The sequence below is a fragment of the Acomys minous genome (assembly GCF_964271855.1).
Source record: "Acomys minous genome assembly, chromosome: 10".
Lineage (NCBI taxonomy): Eukaryota > Metazoa > Chordata > Mammalia > Rodentia > Muridae > Acomys > Acomys minous.
The window spans coordinates 72,610,323-72,629,613 of NC_140491.1; the positions used below are offsets into that span (position 1 = coordinate 72,610,323).

Sequence of the window (19,291 nt, forward strand, 5' to 3'; positions counted from 1 at the left end):
TAAAAAAAATTAAGGGGGGGGAAACAACATAAGTGTCATTAAAGAAAAGTCACTTTGAGTATTTCATGTCAGGAAATATCTGGCTGTAGTGTAATTTGCCATTTTGGTAGAATGATCAGTATGGAAAAAGAAAACACAAAGTCACCAAAGGAAAAACAATGCAACTGGACCAGGATCCCAGTCATTTGAGAACTTAGGAACAGAAACACTTCCTGGTTCTACAACATCACAGACAAGCTCACGCAGAAGCTTTGCTTATTAGAGAGAGTAACAATAGAAAACAGGGGAAGAAGAAATAAACTGTGCAAACCGGTGGGATGGCATCTTAGTCTGTACACGAGGTCTCCTCTAGTCTGACTCTGGAAGTTAGGAGTCAGTGTCTCTCTGATCACCTCAGGACAAGACTTCACGGATCTGAGAAACTACCCCCAACCCTTCAGTGACGATGACCCACCGATATTAAGATGACAGGAAAACTTCTGGTTAAGGCATTTTCACACCCCTTCCCTGTAGCCACAACACAGAACATGGATAGCAGAGAAAGTACCAATGCCAAACACTTTTTTTTATTTTTAAAGGAAAAGTAACCAAGAAATCTTATTAAAACTATTTATTCCTTGTATACAAATAATATAACCCAATGATTCCAAATGACTTATTTTTCAGAGACTACCCAAGATATGCAAGATTTTGAGGTGGAATCAGATAAGGAAAACGAAACAGTGGTGAAGAGAATTCAGAATCATTTTGGCTTCATTTTATTTTTAAATGAAGTCATGAGTGTGATCATGGAAACTTTCTGAGAGCAAACCTTTGACCTTGCAGCAAAGACTACGGCAGCCAGAGGACTCAGAAAAGCACAGGAGCTCTCTCGGTCATGCTGCTGCTCTACTGCAGGCCGAGGGCCTGGTCCACACCGCCCTTACGTTGGAATGACACTGCTGACGGACTAGACACTGCATGATAGCTCTGCGAAGAGGAAGTCCCTGCTTTCTGAAACACGGATGGAATCACATGCCTTCAGAAATTCTGGTTAAACATGGTCCTCTGTCTCAGACTGGAAAGAAATCAGTCAGCTCCTTCTATGGCTGTCGTGGCAACAGGTTTCACATAGTACGGGCCTTCACTTAGGTAAGTTCTGAGCCTCAAATAATTTGAGTTCCCAAAGATCTCTGCAACTGTTTTGGAATTGGCAAGTGCTTTTACCAGTTCATATTTAGCATCCTTTGAAGCTTTGTCATGTTCCACTGACCGGTCCATCACAAATTCCACAAAACCTGGGCTGTTAAACATAAGTTTCTGAGCCCAGGGTTGGTTTGCAATAGCCTGAAATTGAAGACAGAAAGAGAACACAATTCACCTGGGACTTAAGAAGGTAAGTTTCTGAGTGCCGACACACTGTTCAGAGGTACAAAGCGAGCACAAGCCCGGAAAAGCATCTCCCTTTGTCCAAGAAAACATTCCTGAGAAACAGTTTTTAAATTCTACATACTGAAAGCTTGGTATACAAATATGTACATCACAATGTGAAAGCTTTAGATGTCTAATAATGGTCTTGGTTAACCAAATTATGGCTCATGGTAATAAAGAGTTAAGACTTGCACACAAAGTCAGGCGTGGTGGCGCACACCTTTAATCCCAGCACTCGGGAGGCAGAGGCAGGCGGATCGCTGTGAGTTCGGGGCCAGCCTGGTCTACAAAGCAAGTCCAGGACAGCCAAGGCTACACAGTGAAACCCTGTCTTGAAAAATCACAAAAAGACTTGCACACGAAAGACGCAGAGCAGTGGTTCTCAGCCTTCCTAATGCCGCAGCCCTTTAATACAGCTCCTCATGCGGTGCTGACCCAGAACTTTGATACTGTTATGAATCACAATGTAATTTTTTAAAAAAGGTTTTTCAAGACAGGGTTTCTCTGTGTAGCCTTGGCTGTCCTAGACTTGCACTGTAGACCAGGCTGGCCTTGAACTTACAGCAATCTGCCTGCCTCTGCCTCCCGAGTGCTGGGATTAAAAGCGTATGCCACCACGGCCCGGCCAATGTAAATATTTTTAGAGATAGAGATTTGCCCACAGGTTAAAAATCTTTGCTATGTGAGTTTGAGGGCAGCCTGGTCTACAGAAAGCCCAGGACAGCCAAAGGCTACACAGAGAAACCCTGTCTTGAAAAACAAAAACAAAAAAATGTTGCTATAAATCCAATTTCTAGACAAGACTAAAATGGAGCAAAAACAAGGAGCAAAACAAGAGAAGACAATGTTACTTCAGGGATACTATTTTCCCCCATTTTTTGAGACTGGGTTTCTCTGTGTAGCCCTGGTGTACTGGAACTCACTCTGTACACCAGGTTGGTATCAAACTCTAAGATCTGCTTCCTTCTGCCTCCTAAGTGCTGGGAACAAAGGAGTGTGCCACCACCACAGACAGGGACTCTTAAACTTGTACACATGACACTGTGGTATCATTTGTAACAGATTTATCTAAATCTTCACTTGCAGAAGAATGACACGTGACTTTCATTTCTTTTTATTTTTTGGTTTTTTGAGACAGGGTTTCTTTGTGTTAACAGTCCTGGCTACTCTGGACTCACTTTTGTAAAGCAGGCTGGCCTCGAACTCACAGTGCTCCGCCTGCCTCTGCCTCTGCCTCCCCAGTGCTGGGATTAAATGCTGACTTTCTAATGGCCTCTTTTAAGCCAGATGTACTTTAAAGCCAAAGAATGTGTATGACCTGCACACCCTGCACCCGGGACAGTGAGCAGCCTTAGGGAAGAGGGCCTCGAATGGGCCTGAGCAGAGTGACAGCACAGGCAAGCACTCGCCTCTGGAAACGCTGCACTCCAAATGAATAAATACCACAGCGCAAGCACCCAACTTTCTGATTTAAAATTTCCTATTTTTCAGTCTTCACAACTTTTAAAATAAGGAGTCAGCAACTACATGCTTATCAAAAGCTCATTACCACATTTAGCATGGCTGTGGCCTAGCTTCACCCAGCAGCAGCAGCCACCCCATCCACTAAACCAGAGGGTCACACAGAAGGCAGAACTAACATCCTGCAGCGCCAATGCAGATGGCTGCTTGAGAGGAGAAGCACCCTGAGGCATGTTTAAAGTCTCCTTGCTGTAGACCTAAGCTGGCAGTCTCAGGACAGAAGGACGCCTGTGCCCTCTAAGACTGCTTTAGGAAGGTTTCCTCTCTCATCCTCTCAGCGTGGCCCATGTGCTGCCTGGATCCTGAGATAAGAACACTAATGTGACCACTCTTAGCCAGGGCCGCTGGCACATTAAAGAGCTAGGGCGAAGAAGGCGAACAGACTCAGCTTACCAGGGAAAGGAGTCACACACATTTCAACATAATACATAAAGATGCACGGTGCAGCCCTTACCTTAGCAATCATTTTATAACCAACAATATAACTATACTACGGTCTTGCTCCTTCCATAGACGGGCAGTTCCAGAAAAGGCCCACCGTCTAACAGCATAGGGGAAGCCTCAGTGTTTGTTGGATGAAATTATCATGTACAAGAACCAGGATCACTCAACTCCATTGTATAGACTTAGGCAAAGTGTGCTGAAGCTACTTGTTAAATAAAGAACAGGTTCCTAAGCAAAACTGGCAACGATTGTTGAGGTCAGAAAGCACAGCAAATTCAGAGATAAGGGATAAGGGACCAGCAGACTGGCATCACTAAGCTGGAAGGGAACACCAGTAATAAGGTTTGGGGAAGGGACGAGGCCAAGGCTCAGCATGAGGAGTCAACGAGCTGGGATTAATCTGTGACTCAACAGTAGTTTGTTCAAACCTCAGACAGTACAGAAGACGATCTGTTGCCATGTGTCTCCCTCAGTGGTCCCTGCAGCAGCAGGAGCAGAAACTGCTGTGTGCACACGCTATGGCTAGCTCCCTCCGAGTGCTCTGTGTTGAACAGGCAGTCACAGCAGGAGCTGCAGAGAGGAGAATACCTACTGTGAACACTTTCAAGGCAGCGCAGTGTAGTTCAGGGAAGGGCTGGTTACTGATGCCACGGAAGAGCTCTAGGGAGTCTCGAGATAAAGAGGAAAACCAGGACTCCGTCATCCGCAGGAAGTCATCAGTCTGCTGCTCAGGCTACAAGACAGAAAGGGAAACGCTCATGACAAGGCTACCATCCCTGCAAAAAAGCAAGCAGCTGTTCGTCAGAGAGCCCTGTACAAATGGCATTTGTGGGCTACCATTGACTCATCTCCAAATCCAGTTCAGAAAATTCCCATTTTGTTGAAGGCGATGAAATAATCTCTAGGGGCTGGGCAGTGGCGGCACACACCTTTAATCCCAGCACTTGAGGAGGCAGAGGCAGGCGGATCTCTATGAGTTCAAGGCCAGCCTGGTCTACAGAGTGAGTTCTAGGACAGCCAAGGCTACACAGAGGGGGAAAAAGAAAAAGGAAAAAAGAATCTTTAGGATCTCCAGTCCTATTACTCTTTGAATCTACTTTACATCTAAAATGTCAGTAACTGGCTCAGCAGGTCAAAGCCTTGCTGTGTAGGCTTGATGCCTGAGTTCAATCCCTGGGTCTTATATAAGAGTAGGAAAGAATGGATTCCACAAAGTTGTCCTCTGACTTCCCCACGTGTGCTATGGAATATGTGCCCATGCACATATACCTCGCCTGGATCCCCACTCCATCCCCCCCCTCCCCAGCTCTCATACACAATAATAAATAAAATTTAGGAGGTGAGGAGTGGTTATGGATAAACTAACCAAAATTAAAGAAGAAGCTCCCGCCCCCAAGGGAATTTGAACCCTGCATGAGTGGACAACACTGCTCCCAGAGGAAAGGGGTTATTAAATGAAAATCTCAGTGACCCCTATAAGTTAACTGGGAGGTCCCACTAAAACAGGCCATGTGCATTGCTCTTGGTTGGTCATTATAAGTAAATGGCAACTCTATTCCTGAAGACAGCCATACTTTGATTACAAGACACAGAAAGCAATGACGGGGAAACTGTGTCTCAGCAGGCTAGCTTCCATAGTACCACAAACTGTTAGGCAGGATTCAGGTGTGTGGGGGAGCCATCCATGTTCTTCCTCAGTGCTGGACGTGAATTCTGACTTGCAATGGAAGATGCGCCTGCTGATGCAGAGTGCAATGTCTGTTGGGAGGATAAGCATCCGCCCCTGACTAGATCTGAGGCTTGCTCCACGGGCGAGAACTCATGCTTGGTACTGAAAACCCTGTCATAAGGCAGAAGCTGGGGGCTGCTGAGACGACTTGAAGGTTAAGAGCACTGCGTGCTCTTCCTAAGGACCTCGGGTTGCTTTCCAGTGCCCACATGGAGGTTCACAACTAATACCTGTAACTTTAGTTCGAGGGGACCAGATGCCCTTTCCTGGCCTCTAAGAGCATCACACTAAGTGGTGCACAGACACGTATTCAAGTAAATGTCCATGCACAGAAAAGAAAGTAATTAAAATAAAAAGGCCCATGGCCGAGGAAGTCCTAGGTCTTGAGGGAAGCTACTACTGTGCTTTTGCTAGCTGGTCACGTTTATACCCTTGATATGCGCAGCTTTCAGCCTTTGTCAGAGATGCTTCTTTTTGCAGTGGGCAGTGGTTACTGGGAATACACGAGTTAAATGCTAAAGTAAGACATCTGTATCAATCCCTGCTCCCCAGGGCTCCGGGGACACTGCAGAGGGGAGGGCAGAGAAGGCAGGAGCTGGAAGAATGGGAGGAAGGCTGTGAAACAGCGTGGCGGCTGCACTCATAACCTAGTAGCTGTGGTTACCTGCACAAATTTAAGCCAGCCCAAATTCCAATATAACGAGGAAGAGCTACAGGCAGTTGACAGCAGCCAGGGGAGGAGCAGTCTTTGCACGTGTGGCCATGACCTCACACCCTTGTGCCTATAGGCAGTACTAACTGGCCTCAATAGTTATTTAAAAAAAAAAAAAAAAAAAAAAAAGAAAACAGACACTCGGCTAAGAGGCTAATAGGAGGCACTGGAGGAAATGGAAGGGCCATTGTGAGGAGTGGATACCATCAATATAGATGCATACATGTACGAAGCTCTTAAAGAATAAAATGTTAAAGTCCTTAAACTGTTTTCACGCCACTAGTCACACAGTAAAGGTTTATTATCTTTTTCTTTCTTTAGTTTTTCAATACAGAGTTCCTCTGTGTAGTCCTGGCTGTCCTGGACTCACTTTGTAGACCAGGCTGCCCTTGAACTCAGATCCATCTACCTCTGCCTCCTGATTTAAAGGCATGTGCCACCACTGCACTGCTTTGGTGTGTGTGTGGGGGGGGGGGGGGTTTGTTGTTTGTTTGTTTTGGTTTTTTGAGACAGCTATGTATTCTTGGTTGGCCTGAAACTCAGATCTTCCTGCCGCTGCCTCCCTCCTGAGGGCTGGTGTTAAAGGTGTAAGCTACCATGTGGTTGCTGGGAATTGAACCTTGAGTCCTCTGCAAAAACAGCTAGTGCTCTTAACTACTGAGCCATCTCTCCAGCCCAGTTTTTTTGTCTTTTCAAGACAGGGTTTCTCCGTATAGACCTGGCTGTCCTCGAGTTTGATCTGTAGAGCAGGCTGTCCTCCAGCTCACAGAGATCTGCCCGCCTCTGCCTCTGAGTGCTGGGATTACAGGCTGCACCACCACGCCTGGCTCCAGGTCAGTCAAGGGAGAAGCAGGACGTCACAGTGAGTTGACTCACTCTCCCGAACATATCCCACTGCCCTTGACTCACTTTTCCATCTACTTACTGGTAAGTACAGAAGAGAGGAGACTGCATCCAAGCATCGTATCTTCAGCTCTGTGGAGGCGTTCTTGGCTTGATAGCCTATTCTCATGAGGAGGTGCTCAAAGCGGGTGCCTATGAAGGACAGTGGTGACACGTGACACCATATTCATTTATCCATCAACGCACACTGGGGAGTTTCCAGTTACTTTGCGTAGACTAATGCTGCGATGAACAGGAGTATACCGACAACTGTTTGAGCCTGTGCTTCTCATGGTGTTCAGTGTTTATACCTAGAGGTAGAATTGTTGGCTCACATGTTAATTCTATGTTTAATTTTTCTGTGGAATTGCCATTCTGTTTTCCTTAGTCATATCATTTCATATTCTGGTCAGAAAACACAGGAGTTTTTCAATATCTGAATACTTAATACATCTGAACACTTATTATTACACATTTCGATTTAAAAAGGAGCTAGGCGTGGTGGCATACGCCTTTAATCCCAGAATGGCAGAGGCAGGCAGATCCTTTGAGTTCTAGGCCAGCCTGGTCTACAAAGAGAGTCTAGGGCAGTTAAGAGCACTCACTGCTCTTCTAGAGGATCCAGGTTCAGTTCCTAGCACCCATCACAACTGTTTATAACTCCAAGATCAAACCCTCACAGACATACATGTAGGCAAGACACCAATGCATATAAAAAACAAACAAACAAACAAACAAACCCGACCATCCTAATGGGTGTGAAGTGAAAGGCACTTTATGCTTTTATGCATTATGATCATTAACCTAAAACACACAAAAAAAGGAATGTGCTCAGAGACGACATGATAAACCCACAACACAGCACTGTATTCCATACAGCAGGTCAAACGCTGCGTGTAGGAATCAAAGGCTCCTAAGATCTCTTAATTCTCTTGAGTTTCTGTTACTTTATCTGAGGCCTGAGCAGTGTATGCCACAGTGAAACACTGAGAAAACACAGGGACACTGCAGTCGCCATGGTGCGCGGTGCACCACTTCACTGCACTTCAAAATAGTACCGTGCTTGTGAAATATTCAAAACCCCGAAGAAGCTGGTATTTTGAAAAATGAGCCAAGGGAGGCCTAGAGACGTGAATGACATCCACACAGCTCCTATCAGGCTGGGAACTGGGACATGACGGGAGCTATGTCATAAGAAGCTGTCAAGGAAGATGCTAGCAGCGAATGATGTGGTCCTTGTTGGCTGTAATGAGAAGTAAAAGCCACGGCCTTTAGTAGTCATCAGGGGCCTCTGAGAGACAGCTCATATCACGGGTAAGTAGTTTCTGGAACAGCTAACCACTAGCAGAAGACCTGAGCACAGAAATCCTGGCCAAAAATAAGAATGCACCTTACAAAGGCCAAGAGAGCCATACTAACCTGTCTTCTGTAAAACCTGCTTTCCTTCAACACTGGATCCCAGGATTCCAACTGTGTCTACAGCTACGCCAGTCATGGTGGGGTCCTGACTGTCTGCCATTTCAAACACTTTCTCCAAGAAAACAGGGTAGCGCTCACAGATCTGCTGAGGACTATCCATGACCGCCAGGTTTCCGAAAAACTTCACAAATCCTAAAGATATTTACAAAATATACTTTATCAGAGGAGTAAGACAACATACTTTGGGGGCCCCATATTTCCACAGGAATATTAGTAAGTTGCAGAACACAAGAAGGGGACGACAAGCACTGTGCTACCTATAGAGAACCAGTAAGATAAAGTGTACACCTTTATCCCCAGCAGAGGCTGGCAGATCTCTGTGAGCTCAACGCTAGCCTAGTCTAATAAGAATCCAGCACAGCCAAGGAGATACAGAGAAATGCTGTCTAGAAATCTAGGGGAAGAAATAGTCTCCTTGGTGGTTTAAATTTGCTTGCCCAGCACTGCAGGACATTTTTCCATATACCTATTGGGCAGTTAGGGAATTACTTTTGAGCAATATTGATTCAGGTCCTTTTCTGATTTTTAACTGGGTTGTCTTTTTTTTTCCTTAAGGTTTTTCGAGGCAGGGTTTCTCTGTGCAACAGTCCTGGCTGCCCTGGACTCACTTTGTAGACCAGACTGGCCTTGAACTCACAGCGATCCGCCTGCCTCTAACTCCAGAGTGCTGGGATTAAAGGCGCCCAGCCTAACTGGGTTGTCTTCTTGCTACCCATGTGTTTGTGTCCCTTACATTCTGGATATGGGCTCTTTCCTAGATACTGTTTTCAAATATTCCTCTAATTCCAGATTGCTTCTTGACTCTGGTGACTGTTTCCCAGTCTGAGCAGATGCCTTTCACTTTGATAATATCCAGTTTTATCCTTCAGCATCATTTGTTGAAAATAATGTACTTTCCATTGCATGTTTTGGGCATAGATTGTAATCTAGGGATTTATTCTGAGCCCTCCACTCTGTCCTACTAGTCTGTGTGTCTTTCTGGGAGTAAGATGGTGACTTAGTTACCAAGTATTCTCTTTGTTCAGATGCCATTACAATGGGAGCACTTCCCGGAGCTCTCCACTGTTAAGTGTAGAAATCTACTAATTTTGTATGCTGCTGCTGATCCTGTAACTTCACTGGATTCACTTCTTAGCTCTGAGTTTTTTGGTGGAGTCTCTGCAGTATTCTGCATGTAAGATGATGCTGCCTACACACCTATAAACAGGAACAATTTTGTATCTTCCTTGTGGATTTAGAGCCTTTGTCTTTTCTTCTCCCAGTGTGTTCTAGGATTCCTCAGACTACACTGAACAGAAGTGGTAAGGAAGGACCCTGCTCCTGATCAAGGGAAAGGCTTTCAACCTCTCACACTTGAGCACACCATCAGCTGTGGAGTCATCACTCATGGCCTGTGCTGTGTTAGAACACATTTCTCCTACACTTAACCAACGGAGCTGCATAGTAAAAGGATGGTGAATCTGTGTCAAAGTGTCTTTGGTATCTGCAGGTATGTCTTCCGTCCTTCATTTCAGTGATCTGGTTAGCATATTTATCGACTTGGATTCCTGGAGTAGGTCGTGATCCATGATCTTCTCACTGTATCACTGACCACGGCTGTAGCTGACGTCAGGAGAGTAATCCCCGCCCTTCATGAGCCACTGTAACTCAGACATCGGAACAGCTGCTCTCACCTGGCAGGTAGAAGCCAGAGAAAGGGTCTGACTCTGCCCCAACAATTATATTAGAGATCTGGTCAACGACTCCTTCTTGAGCAAGGTATTGTCGTCCATGGTGGGTATGTGCTAGTGATGTCACCATTTCTATACAGGTGGCTCTAAAATCAAAATGAACAAAAATGAAGAACATCTTAAAACTGCTTTCACATGGGTTATATTTTATTTAAATCTGAAAGGGCCACGGTCCTGGCTTCCCCTTCAGATATTAGAGCGACATGTTTTCCTAGCTTACTTGGAATCACTGACTAAGGTGGAGTGCAGAACTGAGACCCGATACTATTCCTGTAACATAGTTAGGTCTGAAGAATTTTTTTTTTTAATTTGTTTTATTTTGAAATATTAAACAGATTTAAACAAACAAACAAACAAACAAACAAACAAAACCCAGGTAGTATGAGCTACTATGAAGCCTTAACTCTTTTTAAAATTATCATATTTATATTTACCTTTATATCCCATTAAACTGTCTTAAAGAAAGCTGCCATCTTGCTACACATCCCACATGCGTCTGTAAAAGCAGCACCCCCGCCTCACACAGTGCTGCCATTCCTACATGAGTGCTTCGTCAGTACCACCTGGCACTCAGTTACGATACACAACTAGTGCCAGTTCAGCTGATGCTAAGCTTAGCACCCGACCTCTGCACACTTACCTACCTCCTTGTTCGTTTGACTAAAACATGAAAATGTGGAGCCAGGTGATGGTGGTGGTGCTGCTCTACAGATACTGAGCTCCTGGACAGCCAGGGCTACAGAGAAACCTTGTCAGGGGTGCGGGGGATGTGAAAATGCTTTGAAACAAATGGACCAGTGACATTTAACACCAGTCATTTAATACCGGAAATACCTATACACAGAAATGGCAATTATAATGCTATTATAACAGCAAAGATTTAGGAGTAAGGACAACAGGAGCTAAGAGACACAGCCAGCACTCATTAAGAACCCTGGTCAGTCATTATTCTGGTTTCTTTGGTTAATTTACTTAATCCTCCTTTTCCTTTTAGGTTTTTTTCAAGTGTAGCCCTGGTTGTACTAGACTCAACTTTGTAGACCAGGTTGGCATCGAACTCACAGAGATCCACCTGCCTCTGCCTCCTCGAGTGGGATTACAGTATGCGCAACTCTGCGCAGCTCTCTCATATTTTCTTTATAGGAGTGTTACTGTTCTCAGCAGCAAAGAAACTAAGGTCGTCAAACACGATGGCACAAGGTTGTAATTCCAACTCCTCAGGAGGCTTACATGGGCTCAAGGCCAGCCTGGGCAGTTAGGGGAGATCCTATTTCAAAATAAAAAAGCACATGGGGTAGGGACATTGCTCAGTGGTAGAGTGATTGTCTGACATATTTAAATCCTGAGTTCAATTCCTCATACTGCACCAAAAGACAGAGAAACTGAGGTACAGAAATGCTACAGTCATTTGTCCAAGTCAAACAGATAAGTGGTATAAGCTATGAGGCTCAAGTCTTCACTCTTTTTAAAATATTGCATTTCTTCTAACATGTCATAGTGCTAGTATTTAATAATGGCACTTGGTTAAAAAAAAAAGTTGTTTTTTTCCACCCCCCAAGACAAGGTTTTTCTGTGTAACCTTGGCTATCCCGGACTCTCTTTGTAGACCAGCCTGGCCTCAAAATTGCAGAGATTCGCCTGCCTCTGCCTCCCAGAATGCTAGGATTATAGGTGTCCACCACTGCGCCTGGCTTACTTGGTAAAATTCTAAGTCATCAAAAATGGCAGATATCAATGTGATTTGTATCGGTTTAAGTTACATATACAGTAACATATTAGTCAAAGAGCACACTTGCCTGGGGACAGAGGATAAGGTCATTTGAGAAGAGCTAAAATGTCTTGTAGGGTTTTGTCAAGCTCAAAATATTGTCATGATAAAACAAGTGATTTCCTAAAATGCTTCCTGAAGACAGCACCAGAACTAATTGTAAGCCGTGTGCAGTCTCCAACAGCACAGAAGACCACACTAAGTCCCACAGCTGTTTGCTGGCCTCCAAAAAAGGGCATTTCATCCCAAGAACTCTCCCAGGGTACACACCTGACCAGCACGTCCTCACCCGTCAGCTCTTTTAGGAGCTGCGTCACCAATCCACTTGTGGTACAGTAGTTTAAAGATTCCGACGACACAGAAGATATCTCTACAACTAGCTGAGAGGACAGAAAGAAAACAAGGTCAAAACAGGTCCACGTCTGTTACATCCCATTTTAGGTTAACCGCAGAACTATGTGCTGTATATGTAATCGAGTTCTTAACAATTCACAATTTGTTTCTAGGAAAACTTCACTAAACATAAACAATCACTCTGGTAGAGAAGGATCCATTGCATCTAGGTGTGTGTGTACTTTCCACCAAGAAAGCTTTAATCAGGGCACTAGCTCGCACTAGCAATGAACATAAAAATGATTTATTCAAAGCAGTCCTGTTCCCCCCCCCCTTCCCCATCTCTCTGTCTCTCACACACAGAGCACTTCCCTACTTGTATCTAAGCACCACAAAATAAACAAAAACACATCCACGTATTTGTCTGTCATATCTTCATTTGACAAGCATGCTCTGAAAGCTTAGTGAAAGACAAAGAGTACTGAAAGGTTTTAAGCAGGGAGGTGGTAAAATCAGGAACTTTGGTTTTCACATCTTTATTTTGTTATTTATTCTGTGGAGACGGGCGCGTGTATGCGGGGAGGTGGGGTGGGGACTGGATCTCCCCTTCTACCATAAGTGGTCTGACAGTCAAACTCGGGTCGCCAGGCTTGGTTGCAAGTGCCTTTACTCACCAAGCTGTTTCACTGGCCCAAAGGCCATAATTATAAATGCTACAAACATCATGCTGAGGTGCAGGGGCGCACGCCTATGATCCCAGCACTCGGGCAGGCAGAGGCAGGTGATCTCTGTGAGTTCAAGGCTAGTCTGGTCTATAAAGTGAGTCCAGGACAGCCAAGGCTACACAGAGAAACCCTGTTCTGGAAAAACCAAACCAACCAACTAACCAACCAAAAAGCAAAAAGAACAAAACAAAACAAACAAACCAAAACCCCAAAAAATCGTGCTGTACATGACAAATAACACAATTTAATGTATCAAAATATAAATTTAGGGAAATAAAGCTGATTGCACTTAAGAGAAACTAAAGATGAGAAAAATGAAGAAACTCATCAATGCAAATACAGCAGAGGGTGACACTGGGAGGTTGGCCTAGGGTGGTGGCAGCTGTGCCAGCAAGACAGACACACTTCAGGAAAGCTGATGAAGGAACGTGACAGAGAAGCCTTTGTAAAGAGTGGGCTCCAGGTCTAGGGCCCAGCACAGAGTAGCTGGGTCAGCACAGGTCAGGAAGTCAGCCTGAGCAGCACGTGGGGCAACAGTGAAGGAGCCATTACATGAGGGTTGACGCTGTCACTCAGAAGACAGGTGTGGGCTAGACGCTCACGTGTCAAAGTCTTAGCACGTGGGTGGTGAGTGTGAAAGCAGGCATCGGGACTTCACCCCGTAAGGAACAATGAACCAGGAAGCAGAGACACAGACAAGAGAAAAGCAGAACTTGCAAAGTCAGTCTCCTCAGCAAGGACATCAGTTCTACGTGGGAGGGAATTATATTATACATGGCTTCCTTTTAGATATGCCACTTATTTATGTGTGTGGACTTGGGTCAAATACTTCTTCAATAGTGAAATTAACAACATGTAACATTTACTATATGAACTAATAACACAGGCTAAGATAGTTTGGTCACTAAAGGGCTTACATACAAGCATGAGGACTCATGTTAAAGCACCAGTGCACTGGCATGCAGTTATAATCCAGTGCCGAGGAGGCAAAGACAGGTAGGTTGCTGGAGCTCACCAGCTAGCAGCTTAGTCTAATCAATGGATTCCAGGCCAGTGAGACTCAAAACACGGTAGATCCAAGGAGCGACAGAGCCTCACCCCTGGTGTCCACGCATACATCTATATACCAAGTGTAAACACACAAAAGAAATTAAGCGTGTGTATGGGTCCTAGCGGTGCTCAACAGAAAACTGGAAATAAAACGCCACTTCTTACCTCTAATAGTACTCACATTTTCCAGTCTTGTTTCAATGGTGATTACTTACACCACACCGTAAGTATGTTTGTGACTGTCTCAGCTACCAGGCCGCGAGCACACCCCTACCGTTCATATAGGCTCTGGCACAGATTAAATACTCAATAAAGGGAACAGCCCACCACCTTGCCTTCCTTTGTAAATTTACTACACTGTTTTGGAGGCATGAGAGAGTGTGCTCTTAGGCTTACCTCATATACCCTGTATCGAACGACATCATTTGTTTTCATCACATTTTTCAAATCATCCAGCAAATTACTTTCAAATAAAGCTTCCAGTCCAGCCTGGGTTAGTGATACTCTTGACAATGACTTAATAGCCTTATACAGAAAGAAAATATTTCTTGTCAGAAAAGTACAGAACATTTATATTTACTTCCTAGGCCTGACTTGAAAATAAGTACATAAAATACCCTAATCCAACAATTACTCAGAGTTTAACTACCGTTATTTATAACTGGAAGACACTGAGCAACCAAGCGTAAATGTGACACACGATGCAGACATGTATGTTAGGGGCTTGTTGCTGTGTACCCGACACCATTTGCACAAGGCTCATTTCTCCCTTACACTCAGTTCTCTCTTAACCCACAAAGCGCACACCAAACTTCTCTATGGACTTTAGGAGAGCAATGTGCCTCTGTACAGTTGGCTGAGAGTCCCAGTGAACTCACCGCTTTAGCAACAGACAAATTCTCTCCACCAATGCAATAAACAATCTGTTTCAACAGCTCAGTGTTATTCAGAATCTCAGTAACGGCTTCAGAATTCTCAACAATTCTTCCAATCTGGGGGAACAAAGCAGAGAGACACTCTTCCCAAGTGGAACGTGTGGACACAGGATATTCGAATTATTGTACAAGCAGTGTAAATATTTTACAAGCACTTACTACAGCTATTACACACAAACTCACTAAAGCCAAACACAGAGAGGGTGTACTCATGCTTTTAAATGGACAGGAACAATAGTGGAGACAGGTGAGTTGACACAGTATGAATCCCCATTATGTCAGCTTTTAGTTGCACAAACCTTGGATAAATTACCTTCTTTGAGCTTCATTTTTTCTTAGCACAATAGGAATATAATTTTTAATTCCAAGGTGGTAAGAAGACTAAATGAAGATGAAGCAGAGCTACAGTTTCCACCATACATATATATAGCCAATGAGTAAATACCGTCCCGCCCTGCCCTGCCTGCCCCAAACTGAATACACACTCTACAGAAAAGGGAAAGCTGAGGACTGTCGACTGGGAGCAACTGCTGGTGCCTACCATACCCGCGTGGCCCAGCAGCACTTCACACAAATGCTATCATGTCTGGCTGCCTGGATCAGAGTTACCATCTTAACATGTTGGCCTAATGGAGTTTACACTTAGTTCACGCTTCTTCAATGTAACCTTTAAACACCTAAAAACCACTTTTTACACACTAGGAGTCCCTGAAGGTTTGTCTTGTTAACTCAAACAGCAACGGCACGACATCTGGCATGTTGGAGGACTTCACTGAGTGTCTGACAAGTGAATTACTGAGGTGCTTCTGGCATTTACTACTAAAATTCCATACCTGGGACAGAGTGAGGGCTTTTACAGAGTCATCAGGGTGAGTGAGTCCCCTCTGTAGGTCAACCCTGAGGTTCCTGGCCAAGTGAACTGGCTCCACAGCTTGGAGCAATCTCTCCAGAATGGACACACACAAGGCAGTCTGTTCCCTAAAGGAGACACCACAGATCTTATTCATGTCATGTCAGACTGGAGACAACACATTGGTGACACCTAAAGCTTGCTTCAGTGACGATTTCCTCTGGAAGATTTTCTTTAAAGTAGCAGTTTCTCGTAACTCATTGTCTGTAACGCCTGACGTACACCTTTAGTCTCAGCACTGGGGAGCAGAGGTAGGTGGATCTCTGTTCAAGGGCAGCCTGGTCTACATAGTGAGTTCTAGGACAGACAGGGCTACACTGAGAAACCATGTCTCGAAAAACCAAGAGGAAAAAAAAAATGTATTATGTATCTGACTGGAGAATCAGCTGGCTGCGTATGAGCCAGTTAGCTTGGACCAGCAGTTCTCAACCTGTGGGCCGCCACCCCTTTGCAGGGTGGAGCAACCCTTTCACAAGGTGGCCTGTAATCATCAGAAAACAGATACCTACTTTACAATTCACAACAGTAGCAAAATTAGTCATGAAGTAGCAACAAAACAATTTTATTGTTGGTGGTCACCACAACACGAGGAACTGTATTAAAGAGTTGCAACATTAGGAAGGTTGAGAGCCACTGGCCAGGAATCCAATAGGCAATGGCAAAACAAAACAAACAAACAAACAAACAAACAAAAACCAAAACAGGCCCTGCTTCAACAAGTTGGAAGGTGAGAATGGACACATATACACTCATGAATTGTAAAGAGCAGTGATGGTTAAACTGTATTGTGTATAAGCTGCTGGTCCAATGTGACCCTCAGCTGCCAAACAAGCTAAAGGTGGTGAGTCAAAGTCACTCCTGTTCCACTTCTATACTGTACAGTAATCTTAGGTGCTAATTTCTTTCATACCAAGTGTCAAGATTTACATCAACAAAATCAGAACCTGAATCAGCAATCTTACATGTCTAGCCAAGATAACAGGAGTGTGATGTGGAGCCCATCGTAACACTATCCAGAGAAGACTCACCCAGCATACTGCAGCCGACATGTACTATGTATCTAGCTCTAACTCTCCAGTAAATCGCTCCCCGGAACATCACCCCACCATGCAGCAAACTGTCCTTTTCATTTCCTGGACTCTCAAACTTTCCAGCTTCAGGTCCTGTTGCCAACCTTCATTTTGACTTCTCAAAGTCTTTTCACTTTCACTAGGAAGGGCTGGCTAGGAGTCCTGCTAGACAGCTCGAGCTACAGACTGAAGCTGAGACTAGCTCCACACAGCAAGATCCTCTCTCACAACAGCAAGACCTTCCAAACAAACTGACAATAAAAACTGGAGCAGGTGCCCTCATCTTGACTGCACTTCAGGAGAGATGCAGAGACCAACGAATACAGCTTACAGAGTGCAAAGACAAACACAGAACTATATATCACAGGATCCATGTTCGGATCATACGCAGAAGCAATGATAACGCCCATTAAGATGTCCGAGGAACAGCCCCTCGCGGTTGGAGTTAGGGAGAAGGGCTTTTTGGAGGGATGGCACTTCAGCTGGGCCCTCACAGAATATGGACCAAGAGGAGGGTGCTCAGTTAGCAGGGCCGGTGTGAATGAACTTAACAAAGTGCAAAGTCATGCTCCAGGCACGGGAGCGGTGTTACATGGTAGGTGGAACGGATGAGGTCAGTGGAGTAAATGGAAAAGATCAGACTGGAAATGTACCAGGAAGGGCCCAGATACCAAACTACGTAGTCACGATTTCACACTGCAGGAAAGGGTAGCCACGGACAAGCCGAGCCAACTGACCTGAGACATTTGCCCTGCCTGCAGGGTGGGGAAATAGCTATTAAAATAATGATCGTTAAAACCAACTCAACAGACCTCGCAAGAGGAAGAGAATGAGAGCGTATACGGGAAGAGAGCTAGGATAAGATCGGTAAGAGAGCACTCTGGAAACATCCAGAATTGATCAGAGCTCTTTATCTTTCCAGATTAAATGGGGACTTTTAAAAAAATTCTGGCTCACATTTTCTGTGTAACAGCTCTGGCTGTCCTGGGCTTGCTTTGTAGACCAGGCTGGCCTCGAACTCACAGAAGATCCACTTGCCTCTGCCTCCTAAGTGCTACCTCCACCGCCCAGCTCTGGCTCACATTAAAAAAAAAAAAAAGAAAAAAAATTCCACTAAATGATCAAATTTTAAAAACACACGAGGTTTTAAATTTAATATTACAGATGCATATTAAATCAAAAGTTGCTACCCTAACATTTAAACTTCAGTCGCAACATTAATAATTTGTACAGATAACCCTGGGCTATGCAGTTGACGCTCGCTTGTAGGGGGTATATAAAGGATTAATTTAATTTACACAGATTGGGGCGATAAGCTTTACACTTTCCTTTTCCTCATTCAACATTCTCATACTCCCATACACAGATCGACCTCAAATTTTTTAAATAGCTGCACAACGTTATGCAGCTAGAATTTATGTTCCTAATATGGTTGTTTCTAGTTTAGGTTGTTGCTGACTCACAATCGGCTATGCCTAACCCTCTGTACACAGCATGTTTTCATTCAAATACACAAGCACTCGTGCACTGGATGCTGAAACTTAAAAGGCATGCGGTGGATCCCGCCCCACTGCCATGAGATCCCGCCAGAAGAGGCGAACCGTCCAGACCTGGTCAACACACAGTTGTGGAATGTTTGACGTTGGGCAACCTTGAGTCTTCTCCGGAAAAACCACTGCAGTCATCCCTACCCACCCGAGCCCGGGGGCCTCTCACCGACTGTTCTGGTTAAGCAAGGAGAACAGAGGGCCAAGGCGTAACTCCGCCGCCTGCTCGCGAAGCTCGTGGAGCGGCACAGCTTGCACCACCGACTGCAGCGCACGCAGTTCCTCCAGCGGCGCCTCCAGCCGCGCCACCTCCCTCAGGAGCGATACAGCCTGCGCAGCCATCTTGATGGTTCCCGTCTGCCCGCCCACCGACCGGGTTCCCGGAGCGCCGAGTCTCGCGAGATCTGAGGGGGGTGGGGCCCGTAGCCTCCCAGTCGAGCTGTCAAGTCTCGCGAAACGAGATCCTTGCTCAGAGCGGTACCCGCCCCTTTGCGGCGGAGATCCGGCCCCTGCACTGGCCAGACTTGCGGCGGCGGCCGGATAGCTGCGAGGGTGTGAGCGTCCGGGAAATTAAGAGGTTTTGTGTGCTGGGCCTTCGCGCAAAGGCCTTCGTGGCGGAACCGGGGTGGGTGAACCCGGATCCAGGTTCAGACGGTTATCAAGACGAGGAACATTCCTACCTTAGGAATAGTGGAACACCGTGTTGACATCTGTCAGCCAATAGGAAGCCTGATTAAGAAACGTTTGGGGCCAGTGTGCAGAAAGTTTCCAGCATCTTCAAGATTCTGTGTGTGATGTAGTTGTCCGAAGGATGAACACTGCGTTAGTGTTTGGAATGGAGGAGCAGGCCTCAGACTCCGAAGGCCATTTGTAGCCAAGGCAGATGCACATAGAATTATCTGGTGGTTAGTCCAAATGAGTTTCATGAAAGAAAGAAGTTTAAAAATCTCTGCCATCTGTGAAATACGACATCGCTGGAGAAGGAAGAGCCATTAAAAGCTAGTTGACAGCCAACTATTTCAAGCAGTTGAAAAGTCTGGTCAGAC

The 19,291-nt window shown here is 45.2% G+C and overlaps 1 protein-coding gene across 2 annotated transcripts; it reads right to left on the minus strand.

Moving 5' to 3' along the window:
- Positions 1 to 595: 595 nt before the first annotated feature.
- Positions 596 to 18,627, minus strand: PSMD5 (proteasome 26S subunit, non-ATPase 5). Of its 2 annotated transcripts, XM_084798858.1 has the most exons (10): positions 18,415 to 18,627; positions 15,552 to 15,696; positions 14,662 to 14,775; positions 14,180 to 14,308; positions 11,946 to 12,055; positions 9,851 to 9,993; positions 8,118 to 8,309; positions 6,742 to 6,851; positions 3,968 to 4,108; positions 596 to 1,326 (listed from the first exon to the last, which is right to left on the minus strand). In XM_084798858.1, the coding sequence occupies exons 1-10, from the start codon at positions 18,585 to 18,587 to the stop codon at positions 1,069 to 1,071; spliced, it is 1,515 nt and encodes a 504-aa protein (XP_084654984.1). In that variant the 5' UTR covers positions 18,588 to 18,627; the 3' UTR covers positions 596 to 1,068. The 2 variants fall into 2 exon arrangements, with proteins under 2 accessions (XP_084654984.1, XP_084654985.1); XM_084798859.1 differs by lacking the exon at positions 15,552 to 15,696 and having other exon boundaries at positions 18,415 to 18,554.
- Positions 18,628 to 19,291: the final 664 nt, after the last annotated feature.